Here is a 13,951-nt window from a genome sequence, read left to right on the forward strand (position 1 = left end):
TTAGGGGCTACCTTTTGTTGTTTTGTCATTTTATTTTTTATTCTTCATATTGGTCTTTTCTTTTTAACTCTGTTTTAATTTTTTTCTTGATGTTTTTGTTTTTTACTCAATAATTCAATACTTTTCATTTACTGTTACAGTGCAGGAGTTTCTGTATAACACCAAGCATTACATTCCAGTCCATTCATGAATGTCCATTGTTAGTGGTGTCGTCCTGTTAGGTTCCATTTCTCCAATATTGTTTCTTGCAATCTTAAGTTATGAGTTAGTTTCTCCATCACAAATATCTCCTCCACAATGCTCAGCCACTGCTCACAGGCAGGAGGATCTGCTTTGCGCCATAATCTTTGTACTGCTGTATCTTCTCTCTGTGTATTGTCCTGTGTCAGGTTTCCCAAGTACAGTACAACACTTTGTTTAGAGTATCTCATAGTTTAGTATCTTCTTTATCACTGACCATATATTATCCCAATATAGCTGTCTATTTTCCAAAATATGTGTTCATGGTCAGTATTTACACACCCACATAACCTCCAACATGTTTGTTGCTCCAATACCATTTTTCCTATAACCTTTGGAGTTATGAAATATATGGTAAAATTTTTCCAACCAAATTCTCTCCATATTCTAGAGCTTGTGGCTGTGCACTGTGTCTTACATATAATGTACCAGTCCTCCTCAGTAATGTGTGCCCCGAATCCAGCCTCCCACTTCTCCTTAACATACAGAGTAGACGTTTCTTTACTTGTCATCAGGCCATGGTAGAGAGCTGAGATTACTCTGCAGTTTTTGTTTCCGTAAGCCTGAACCATAATCTTAATTACTTCACTCATTGAATCAGTTTTTATCTCTTTCTCATATGTAAATCCCTTGCCTGTAGGTATCGGGGGGAAAAATCATGCATCTCAAAACACTGCATCTCTTTCAATTGTAAATGTAGTGATTGGGTCCAGGTCTTTCTACAATTTTATAAATGGCTCATTGTTTGCCATCAAATGTTATACCTGGCCTGAGTGTCCTCCTTCTGATTCTATCTCAATATCCTTCCATTTGTCCAGCATGTCAAGGGTCTGATTTGGGCCACATTGAAGTATTCTCTCAGGCTTGGTAATGCAATACCACTCTTATCTTTGGGCAGCTGCAGGGTTTCATATCTGATCCTAGTTTCTTACTTAAGAACTGACCATCTCTCTAAATACCTTTTTCATTTCCTGATTATATAGTCTCATTCTGAGTATCTTTTGAACTCTGTTTTATTTTGCATTGCCAGTTGTCTTAGTGATGTTGAAATATTTTTAAATACTGTTGAATGGTCTGTCCTCTGAAGAACTGCTCTTCAAATGATCAGAATGTGTAACTGGATGAGGACTGAAACAATGTATCCCACTCTGGTTAGACACATTTTGTCGTTACTATGGCTACAGAGCAAGGCCGAGACCCACTAAGATTGCATACTTTGACTTCCTTTCTCTTGTAATTTTCCATTCATTTTTTCTTTCACTTCATTTATGCTTTCGATTTACAACAAACAATAAAGAGACATATGCATTTATTTTGTAGTGTATGGATTTGTATACATCATTGAAAATAACAGATCTACAAGCTTACAACATGTAAAAGAAAAGGGGGGGGGGGGGCATTTTAACAGGGTGGGTGCCTGGCACAAATATTTACAGATGGGGTCTGCTGCAAATACATGTCAAGTTGGGGGTCCTTAAGGTTTGAGAGACTTCATTCATTGATGGAACGTTCGTGTAATTTATGAGACGACCACTAGAGGGCAAAACCACACCAAAATGTGACTGATTGCTTGGAGCTGATTGTGGGCGGTGTTGAACCATCAACCATCAAGTTCAACAGACTGTGTGGGCACCAAGCAGGGTCGAACTGGAGGTAAGCTTTGCCTCGGTTCCTTTTCAACTTTTCTTTAACAATTTAGCTTTGAGGAAGTCCCACTGCAGGCTTACAACTTACATGTGTCCACATCCAAGCAATGCAATAACAAACAATCAGAAGAAAAGTTACTGTACCCATTGAAGTAAGTGAGACTGTTATTATGTAGGCCTCGCCCTCTTCACGATATTATGCATTGTGTACTGTGGAATTGTCATGTTAAATCAGTGCAGCACAATCGTAATTTCTCTCGTCTTGAGTTTCTCTTGTGGTCAAAGTTTATTCAAAGAATAGGCCTACACATGATCATATTCAAGTTACAAAAAATAATATATAATGATATAATATATAATAATAAAAAATAAGTAAAGTTGAGCTAAAAGGGTTGGGAACCGGCAGCTCCTGAGGTGGGGTTGGAAATTTGGTGTGGTTATTTTCTTCTTTATTGGTCCAAAATATGTCTATACATTCATGAAAACACCTGCAGACTAAATGTCAAAAGCATTGAGACTTTTTAATACAGTGGCTTATATGTGACCATAATGTAAGTGTAATCTATGGGCCTATTGTATGAAAATAAACTGTTGCTAATTGCTAAAGCATATTTAAAGGGATATTCCACTTTCAACAGGGAGCAGTGGTAGGGCTTCTCTCCACACACACACCCATTGTAACTTCAAACTTCATTTTAACCATGATAGGTTCATTAAAAACACCCATTATTTTTTCTGGAGACTCATTTTACCTTCCTAATACGTGAGCAGGCCGTGTTATTTCGATAACTTTTTTCATTTATTTTTAATAATTATTTGGAAAAAATGAAATACAAAAAAAATATTATTAAAAAATAAATGAAAAATGTTATCGAAAAAACACGGCCTGCTCACATATTATGAGGGTAGTATGAGTCACCAGAAAGAATAATGTGTGTTTTTAATGAATCTATCATGGTTAAAATGAAGTTTGAAGTTACAATGGGTGTGTGTGGGGAGAGGCCCTGGGCCTGGAGGGCCTGGTAACATTTACATCAAATATCTAAATATTCAATCAAGCTAATTAAAAACGGTTCAGGGTGTTCATAAAAGCCTGATTAGATGATAAAATTACCAAAAGCTTTTTTGAAAGTGAAATACCCCTTTAACCATGAATGCCCAATGTAAGTCCAAAAGGACACAGTGGGGTATTCTTCAGGTATTGTATTTATCAACACCTAGTTATTCAATACCTTAACACAATTCCAACCACTGACCTTCTTTGTTGACCTTGGACCATTTTTCAGAATATTGTCACTTTATAAGTACATTAGAATACATATCATTCTTATGCCCATGATGCTGATATTTGAATACCTGGAATTATGTTATAATAATGACAAAGGCATGTGGCTAAATATCTGCAACCAATTTAGTTAGTCTAGAATCTAGGAGAGTGATAAACTGTGCATGGTACAAACGTACACATGGGCACATTAACATAATTTGGAATAGAGATAAAGAAGGTGGAGGGTTTTAAGTAGCCTACTTTGGGTCAACATTCTAGAGCAATGGCGAGTGGAAAAGAGGTGAACGAGGGTGTAGAAAATTGTCAGGTGTGATGTAGGAAAGTATCAGCAAGAATGAAAGGGAATATACAAGACAGCGGTGAGACCAGCTATGTTGTATTTAGATACAGACAGCTACAGTATGTTGTGTATGTTTTAGAGCAGTGGTTCCCAAACCTTTTAGCCTGTGACCCAAAAGAAAATTAGACATTCGCCCGGGACCCAAACTAGTGAAAATAGTAGATCTACAAGCTCACAACGCGCTGCTTCAACCCACGTTGAGAGCTTGTAGAATGGCTATTTTCCCTATTTCTTAATTATTATTACCGTATATATTATAATTTCTAAGATGTTTTTGTTTGTTTGAACATTTATTAAAAAAAAAATCTTCTTCTAAAAATATAATGATATATTTCAAAAATGTTTCAAATATTTCAAAAATCGTTTGACATTTTTTTTTGTAGGAAAAGAAAATGGGATTTTTACTCCAGTCGTGACCCATAAAAGTTGGTCAGTGACCCACAAATGGGTCGCGACCCACTAATTGGGAAACAGTGGAGGAGGCAGAGGACAGGGTGAGATGGAGGCAGATTATTCGCTGTGGTGACTCCTGAAGGGAACAGCCAAAATGAAAAGAAGCAGACTGAAAAGAAAGCAGACTGTACAATTACAAGCACTCATAAGTGAGTACTTACAACTAGGCTATAATTATTGCGACCGTATAGGGAGCAAGTTTACTATAGGAAACCCGGCAGATCCAGTCCGTCTGTGGCAGGCTGGCTGGGTAACGCCTCAATGTCTATAGCTGACCTGTTGTGACATCACATTGTTGACTCAATGACCAAGACAGCCTGTTCTGGAGATCCCTGGTCATCAATATTAAGCCCATATTTTTGACTGTATGGACACTCCATATGGCCAACTGCTGCCTATCAGCACCTGGATATCCATATATGAAGATCACAACACTGACCTCATCATGGAGGATGGAGGATATCCATGGAGACGACTGTCACCTAGATCTCCATATATGGAGCTGTCCTCTACATCTGATTCCCAGATGATACCCTGTTAGGGCAAACACACTAATAGAATCCCTTTTATGCACATCAATATTAAGCCCATATTTGAGAATGCCCATATATGGACATATATTGTGTCAGTCTAACCAGTGTGGTTGCACTTGCACTTGTGAGTCACACTTGCAAATTAATTCCTGTCCTTGTCCCTTGTATGCCCATATATGGAGATCCCTGATGTCAACAATTTAAGCCCATAGCTTGGAATGCCCATAAATGGACAGATGTGTCTCATGTGGTCAATAACATAAGACATCTATGATGTCAGACGTCCTTCATATCCATATTTGGGAAAATATTTTGTCCACATTTTGTCCAACTTAAACAACCAACCGCAACTCGAATCACACTTGCAAATGAATTCTGTCCAGTGTGAATTGCGTCCTGCACGACTCGCCCTTAGGCTATAGTCTTTTAAGTTGATTCGAATGATTTATAGTTACTTTTATAACAAATCACAGCCATGGGATGCATAGCAAATGTTACCTTTGGTTAATATATTTATCAACCATATTTTCTGAATTATGAAAATGTATCAATTTCTTCTAGTTAAGCAGGATGGACATGTTATGCTTTACCACATCAAATTAAAACATTGATTTAAAAAAAATGAAACTTAAACAGTGATGGTTTCCTTTCAAACATATATGCTAGCTTACCTTCTGAAGTGTGGCTAGAGGAATATAGTCAGGGGACATATACTGTAGGCGACTAGACAGGCTACAGGTGGATTTGCATCAGCCTAACAGGGAGGACAGTAAAAAAAAAAAAATATATATATATATATATATATATATATATATTATATATATATGTATATATATATATATATATATATATATATATATATATATATATATATATATATATATATAATATATATGCCTAGCCTATTTATATTTTTCTTCAAGACAATGTAAAAACATATTCTAAATATTCACAGTCTAATCTCATAATCGGTGGAAACCCTTGATCCATAGCCTGTGGGTCCACAATCACCACCAGGCCTCTAGCATTAGAGGTTTTCTCTTTGTCACTAGTTGTGACACTGCATTCCTTTAAATCCTGTTCCTGTCATGCCCTTCATCATTATCTAATCACTCATCATGTACAGAACGTACAGCTACATGATGTTTTTTACACATCTGTCTTTTGTCCCATCCTAAATGTGCTTCCATCACACGTGAACAAAGGCTCACGTGTGATGGAAGCACTAACTCTCTCAACATGTCTGCAGTATTTCTTTGTGGCTCAGTGGTTAATGCAGAAATACTATCGTTGTAAAATGTGTTGCACATTGGCATAGACACTATGGCACATTAGGAGTTCATATGTAGGCTTTGTCTGGTTAGTAGTAAATATGATTTATCACTTATTTTGTATGTCTGTGGAAAAAATTAAATATTGATGACCATGACCACCATACCACCCCAAGCTGGCATGGTGATGACCCCTGCTGACATGATACTGACACGATACTGACCATGATACTGACCATGATACTGACACAATACTGACATGAAACACGGTACTGACTATGATACTGACACGATACTGACCATGATACATGTTGGTTATTTGTTTTATTAGCCTACATATATTTTAATAGAATCATTAAAATTCAATCTGGTGTGTGAGAGCAAATCACTTTCTGGGTCAAGCAAACAACATTAGTCCTCAAAAATATAACTATTTGCATCCCTGTAGAAATCTGAATTAAGCTTCACCATCTCGTACTGCAGATCGTTGTGACATTTTTCTTTTATTACATTTTCTTCTTCTTTTTGAAGGGGTGAAAGCCGCTTCCAAGGAGTGGCTTTGTCTGTCCCGTACAGTCTGTCCCATAGGCTTCCAAGGAGTCCCGTGTCCGTGTCATGTCCCGTGCATGCAGTATTGAGGATTGGTCAAGCTTCACATGACAATGTGGCCCTCCAGACAAAATCATTCATTCATTAAGAATTCATAAAACTATAGAACTAAAACACATAGAAAGTATAGATCTAGAACACAGAATGTATAGATCTAGAACACAGATTTCATAGCTCTAGAACACTTCGAACCGAGGTTTGATTTTTTTTAACCAATAATATAAAACATGAAAACAGACTGTGTGAGGGTCAGAGCCTCCTTGGCTTATGCTATTACTGTAGATGCTCTGTGGCCACAGTGGCCTTGATACCCCATCTGCACTGCCCCTAGAGTTAAAATGGCACTGCCCCATCTAATTTAATCATTTTCTCCTTTCCTCTTCATTTTTAGACACCAGTGTCCTTTGTCTATTGTCTGAATTACAGTGCACACAGACAGGCCCTCTTCTAGAGATTGTATCACCTCCTTAACGCTTAATCATAATCATTAACTTGCATTAATTCATCATGAATTCACCTTTCTTATTGTAAATTAATACTGAAGTCACTATGACTTACGGTAACCAAAGTTAATATATTAGCCTCATAAGTGTAGCTCATAGCTCAGCGCGTCACTTCGCACCACATTGTGAGCTGCAAATCTTTTATTTATTTTTTATTTTAATGAAATATTTTTGAAAGAAGTCGGAATTTCTTTGTTTAAACGTTTTTAAATCTTTTGAAGTAATAATAAATATATATGTTTGGGAAACAGTGGTATATAACATAGCCTACCTGTATGGTTGTTAATGACATATTCATGCAACCAATACAAAACAGTGTTTATAGTATCAATCAGTGAATCTGTGAATGTGATCTGTATGGGTACTCACTACTCAGTGAGAAACAAATATACAGAAATAAGGCAATGACAAAAGCTCAGGTTTGAAAGAACGAGTGATTATTATTTACTGTTTCAATATAGCAAAGAAATGCAATGGGTAACAGCTCATGTCCATCTGCCAGGCCCGCTTTCTGGAGCAAGCTTTATACTGGGCACTCCACAAGCTTTGATCAATGTTATATTATTACATGTAAGCCAACTGTGTTTAACCCAATTTAGTTTCCTTCTTGTATTGACAACAACACATGGTCATAAGTTACTCGTAACTTGAGTCTAGGTCCTTTGGTTTCAGGTCAAAGTTACAGGTCAATGAGGTCATTTAAGAATATACAATACATCCAACATAACTGCACAGTAACTGTGGTACTGTGGTTAAGGACATGGTCAGTACTGACATGATACATACCATGGCCAAATGTCAGTATCATGGTTCATTTCAGTGTCATGGTCAGTATCATGGTCAGTATCAGGCTCAGTATCATGGTTCATGTCTCTATTATGGTCAGTATCATGGTATCTATCAACAGTGTCATGGTCATTACTGACCATGATACGTACCGTACATGTATCGTGTCAGTATCATGTCAGTATCATGGCCAGTATCATGTCAGTGTCATGGTCAGTAACATGGTTCATGTCTGTATCATGGTCATTATTATGGTCAGTATCATGCCAGTATCATGGTCAGTATTATGGTCAGTATCATGGTTTGTATCAACAGTATTATGAAAGCATTATGTAAATCTAAAGCCCTTTATATAATACATTGTGAGGGCATGACAGTGGGGCCAGGACTTTGAGGGAGTGGTTTCTTTCTTTATTTCTTAGAGTAAATTCTTTACATACAGCAGCTCCTCTCAGGTCCCATTACATCTACATGCTCAAGCTAAGCACACGTGAGAAAGAAGTGTTATCAGCCATCAGTCTCAAGCCTCTGGTATATAACATACCTGTATGGTTGTTAATGACACATTCATTCAACCAATGCAAAATGGTGATTATAGTATAAACCATTTTCATTTCAAGGACCCCAATCTAACACAGTAAAATCAGACCCATTAGTGTCCATTTGGACCCATGGTGGTCCCCAGACCTGACAGTGAGAACCAGTACAGTAGACGACAGGGAAGCACCATAGGAAGTATCATAGTAAAGTCTCATCTGCTTATACATGTAATTCTCTGTGCGTGATCTCAGAGTTACTTGCAGCGACTTGGAAAAAGATTTAACCTCACATAGTAACCTCCCTAACCCTAACCGGGTGGGATACAGTATATGTATACATAATATTAAAGAATAACCAAAATAATGCAATGTTACTTAAATATAATTAGGTTACAGGGGAAAGTGATATTATAGTTGCGACCGTAGGTCGCAGTTTAGTATGTGAACGGTCACAGCTTGACTGTTTCTCTGTCTGTCTATAACGCCTGACACTGTGGTTCCCCTGACACATCACTGTAACATCACAGGTGACATCACAGGGAACCAATGGGGTTGCCGCTCTGACATCACGCTCTGGCTTCACTGTGATGTCACACTAACATAACCCCTTTTTATGCCCATATATGGAGTTCTGTGGTGTAATCAATATTAAGCCCATTCCTAACAGGACTTCATATGCAATGCCCATATATGGAGGCCACATCGGCCATATACCACACTAACATCCATATATGGCCAAGACATTCCATATCTGTGTGGCTGGTTCTACAGACAGGGATCTCCATGTATGGACATAAAAGCATATGATGTCAGATGTCATAGACATCATAGGACTTTCACATAACGAATAACTGAGTAAGCATGTTTGGGCTCTCACAGCATATCTCCATATACAGTACATGGATCTCCATATAAGGGTACCAGGCGTCTCCATATTGCCTATGGGTAACTGGTCCGATATACATCACTGGCCAGTTGGCCAAGACCTCGCCCCTAAAGGGTGCGGTCGCATGTCGCCCTGAGGCGTCTTACTAGTAAAAGGTTACTTTACTGGCCAACAACATGTTTTAATGTTGACATTGTTGTTCCATAACTCCTTTGAAGGATATTTGTGACCAAACAGACATGTATGGAAGGGTCAGCTTTCTATTGTTTGTTTTTGCCCCTGATGCCCCCTCCATTGTACCAGAGGGAGGGGGACTGAGATTATGATGTCAAAGAAGTCCTTACACGAAGGGGGCAGTCTGACTGGTAAAGCAGCATCATATGACAAAGAGCATGGTTCTTTTGTTTATGATACAGTACATGTGATGTAATCTAATACGTGGGAAATGGGCTTTTTCTTATGTTCTGCGTGACACCATACAATAAGCATTGTGTTTTGTTCCTATATGGGACCTCTAGCATTACAGGTACACACAGTAAAGACAAGTATAATTTAAGTGTAACCAATAGCACATGTTTTATGGCAATCAAATGGGTGTGACGCATAGCAAAAACGTGAAGTCGTAATCTTAACGCATGTAGCTCTGCTGTGGTGTTAAGTTCAATGTCAAGCAAAGGCCTATATTTCATTCTGGCAGGCTGAGTTTCGGGTTAGTCTTGTTATGTCTTTTTACGCTTTCTCAAATTGGATGCTGTGGCACCCTAGGGTGCCTTGACGCAAGTCCAGGGGTGCCTGAGAATACTTTGATAATATTTATTTTGGAATTTGTCAATGTCACTTGCACTTTACTTAGTGTGTTCTTTTTCAGTCTACAGTACACTTTTCACCAAAAATAGCTGATCTACAAGCTGACAATGCATCACAATGTGGCACGTTGTGTAGATCTTATATTTATGGCGAAGGTTAAATGCCATGAACAAAGGGACTTAAGGTTTAAGCACTTTAGATTCGTGCAAGCTAAAAACATTCTCCCAGCATTACAAACTCTGCTGGGTTAGAACAGCTGTATCCTTCGAACTGGTGAACATTTGATTTTGTGGTTGGGCTCAGACAAAAAAAGAGCATCTACACAGGTGGCTGCAACTCTGAACTGGCCCTTCTAACAATAAAGTCAAAGTTTGCCGTTTGTATTTTCCTGCATACTTTTTTCCGCAAACTGCTAATAAAGAACTCAATCAATCAAACAAAGACAATATGACAACAAATGATTAACATATATCCCATTGGGCTAAACTATGATCTCTCCATGAGAGAGTCCAATACTGGGAGCTCTTACTCTCTCATTGGATTGAATGAGCTCTGAGTTGTCCGAGCTCAAACTTCCCCATTGATCTTGTTAAGATTTAAATGGATATGGCCGGACAGCTGGCTCAGCTGTCTGGGCACCTAGGCTGGTAATCCAGCCTGACAGCGTGTCGCAGGTCCCAGTCCCGATCCCAACGACCTTTGCTGCGTGTCACCCCCATCTCTCTCCCCCAGCCTACTGTATACCTATCAATAAAGGCAGAAAAAGCCCCCCCCCCCCAAAAAAAAAAAGATTTATACCGACATAAGAACGGTCTGAAAGTGCAAGATTACAGGCACTTTCATGCCCAGATACCGTACATAATCTACAATGTAACTTGTCCATATCATTTGTGAAATACAATGTTTTGAGTTGACACATGTAGTCAGTCCTGTTTCTCTGCATGTGAAGACTAAAGTTTTCGTTGCGTAATCGGTCAAGCTGTTTGCACATCTATTTGTACACCCTTAGTGTGTACAAATAGTTCCATTTCAAATCAAGGTTACATCTGTACATATTCTGGGAGTTAAATTAACGCTTGGGATTTTACAATGTATAAGAGAAACGAATTACCCCTAGTGGAATTAATAAAGTTGTTTGAACTTGAAGTTGATATGCTGTGGCCCCCTGATGTTGTGTGCCTTGACACGTGAAACCTCATTACAGGTACACACAGTGAAGTATAATTGAAGTATAACCAATAGCAGTGTGTTGTTGAGGGTGTAGGGAGTGGCCTGTGGCCCTTTCATAACTTGTGCTAGCTAATAAATAGTTTGCAGCACTGCATGTGCCAAGAGACCTTCTCTGGACAGACCCACAGCACAACAGCATTTTTGTCACAATGTAAGTACACTGTCATGGTTGTCTTGGTTACTTGGTAGGTTGAAAAGCATACTGTAAAAGTGGCATGTTAATGTATTGTCAATGTTAATCTGTGTGTGTGTGTGTGTGTGTGTGTGTGTGTGTGTGTGTGTGTGTGTGTGTGTGTGTGTGTGTGTGTGTGTGTGTGTGTGTGTGTGTGTGTGTGTGTGTGTCAGGGTTTTCATTCCAGGACTGGTGGGTTTGCTACTGGTGCTGACAGCTGATGCCAGAGTGGGGTAAGAAAACTGTTGTTAATCGATTGCAAGTGGAAGAATGTGTGATTCTACAAAGACATTATTATTATTCCAAACATTAGTTTGAAACACACAGCAACAACTGTATGCATTATTTACTACAGTGCATTTCTTATATTGTGCACAGCTATAGATTTATTAAACATTTACTTTATTTATGTTTTTGCATTCAAGGAGCCTCCTAATATTACATCCTTGTTGGTTTTAGTCTTGCTGTAGTAGGGGGGTAGCTCATCAATTCACTGTTCTTTTGTGGTTAGACTCAAAACCGTTCAACAGTGACAAGAAATTACTGTTATTGTGAATGAGTGTGAAAGTGAAGATACAAATCAAATACTACACAGACTGTCATATGTATACCAAATCACATTTATTTTCTTTAAAAAAAAATGAGCCGCTGGCTGGTGTGAACTTACTTGACTATTATTAGATATCACTTTATAAGTATGAACATGAATCAATACACTTCCGTGTTACTTGCATTTTTAACTCCTAAAAACTTTCTTCTTTAAATGAACAGGCCATCCTCTGAACAGCCCGAACTCTGCACTGAGACAAAGGAATGTCTTCTTTATGATGTGGTTTGTAAGACTGCAACGTACGAGGTGAGTGCGAATGACTTTTGACTTGAGACATTCGAGTTGTAACCCTCAGAAAGCCCATTGTGCCCTAGTATATTTACTCACTTACCTTACTACTTTTAAGTATATTAAGTAAAATGTTGAGGTACTTTAATGGAGCAATTCCAATTTTCAATACTTATACCTCTACTCCACTACTATATGATCAAATAATTTTGATAATTATTACAAAACATACATTACCCACTTCAGCCCTATATAAATTTCCATTTATATAGATGATCTACAAGCTCACAATGTGTTGCGATGCAACGCATTGTTGAGCTTGTAGATCTGCTATTTTCAAAAGATATCTTTGTACTTTTACTCAAGTATACATTTTGAATTCCAAACATTTAACATAGTATTATGTACATTGCAGTATTGATACTTTTACTTAATTAAGTAAAAATGTACTTTTCCCTCCACTGTCTCTGTGTTACTTTGTTTGTTTCTTTGATTCTGTCTTAACAGGTGCGTCACTACACTGCTGTGAAATGGGTCTCAACGGATGAAGCAGGCTTCCTCATGGAAGCACCAACTATTAGAGCCTTCAGGAGATTATTTAAATACATCGATGGCGGAAATGAGCAGGGTGCGTACAGTATGTGTAACGTAAGACAGTGCTACTCAAACCTTTTCATGTCAATGAATGACCCCCAAATTTGTAATGTGGCCGTGGGCCCCCCATATGAAAATGTTTTGTGCCAGGGAACCTCAGAAGGATTTGTGTTAAAAAATAACAGATGTGGGGCTCCCGCTGGCCTAGCTGTCCAGCCGCATACCATGCGGCCTGACAGCCGCATGATATGCATGGTATGCCTGGCGGCGCGGCGCGGCGCGGCGTGGCGCGGCGCGTCGCGGGTTCGAGTCCTGACACTGACGGCCTTTGCTGCGTCAGTCCCTGTCTCTCTCCCCCTGTTTGCCTACCCCCTATACTGTACTATAAAATACGGATAAAGGGGTTAAAATATATTAAACACATTTTGCTAGAACCCCCTGGAACCCCCTCAAGGACCCAGTTTGATAAGCAATGTGTGTGTGGGTGTGCGTCACATGTGCATTCCATTTAGAAGACATGTTGGCTTCACTCGTGTCATCTCGTGCTGACATGCATGCATTTACTGTAACCTACAGGTGCAAAGGTTGAAATGACATCTCCCGTGATCCTCAAAGAGGACCAAGCGGGCACCTGGGCCTCCAATGTCTACACCATGAGCTTCTTGCTCCCATCAGAACATCAGCAGAACCCCCCCCGCAGCTAAGGACGCACAGGTAGGCTCTCAGAGAGAGAGAGAGAGAGAGAGAGAGAGAGAGAGAGAGTATAAATCTCTACGTGATTAACCACTTCACTCATCCTAGTGTCCCTATTCTGGGAATTTCATAATAATATCAAAAGATTTGGCGAAGATAGCCAATCTATGGGCTCACAACACTTCGGGTGAAGAGATCTGGTGAAGAGGGAGAAAAAGGAGGGGACCAAGTATAGACCCCTGGACCTGGGGGACACCGCTCAATGTAATAGGGTTTAAGTGGTTAATAAGATTGAGTTATTCTGTCCGGGAAGATGGTAACAGAAGTCCCTTCCCTTGCAGGTGTACTTCACGGACATGCCAGAGATGAAGGTGTACGTCAGGAGCTATGGAGGATGGATGGGCTCCTGGTGGACCTGGATTAATACCTACTATCTGAAGAGAGATCTCAAGGCAGCTGGGGCAGAGTATGACGGCGCATTCGCCTATGGTGTGGGATATGACAGGTATATATTGACAACCAC

General features: G+C 39.2%; 1 protein-coding gene across 1 annotated transcript in view; it reads left to right on the forward strand.

The window, feature by feature from the left end:
* Positions 1–12,066: 12,066 nt before the first annotated feature.
* The window catches only part of soul5 (heme-binding protein soul5), a gene marked incomplete at both ends in the record, with an annotated part of 2,484 nt that continues 599 nt past the window's right edge, over positions 12,067–13,951 (forward strand). Inside the window, 3 exons of the mRNA XM_080723329.1 lie at positions 12,067–12,159; positions 12,649–12,789; positions 13,770–13,933. Coding sequence (XP_080579455.1) covers positions 12,067–12,159; positions 12,649–12,789; positions 13,770–13,933 — 398 coding nt within the window. The remainder of the gene's footprint in view (positions 12,160–12,648; positions 12,790–13,769; positions 13,934–13,951) is intronic.

The sequence above is a fragment of the Nannobrachium achirus genome (genome assembly GCF_963921795.1).
Source record: "Nannobrachium achirus genome assembly, chromosome: 4".
Classification (NCBI taxonomy): Eukaryota; Metazoa; Chordata; class Actinopteri; order Myctophiformes; family Myctophidae; genus Nannobrachium; species Nannobrachium achirus.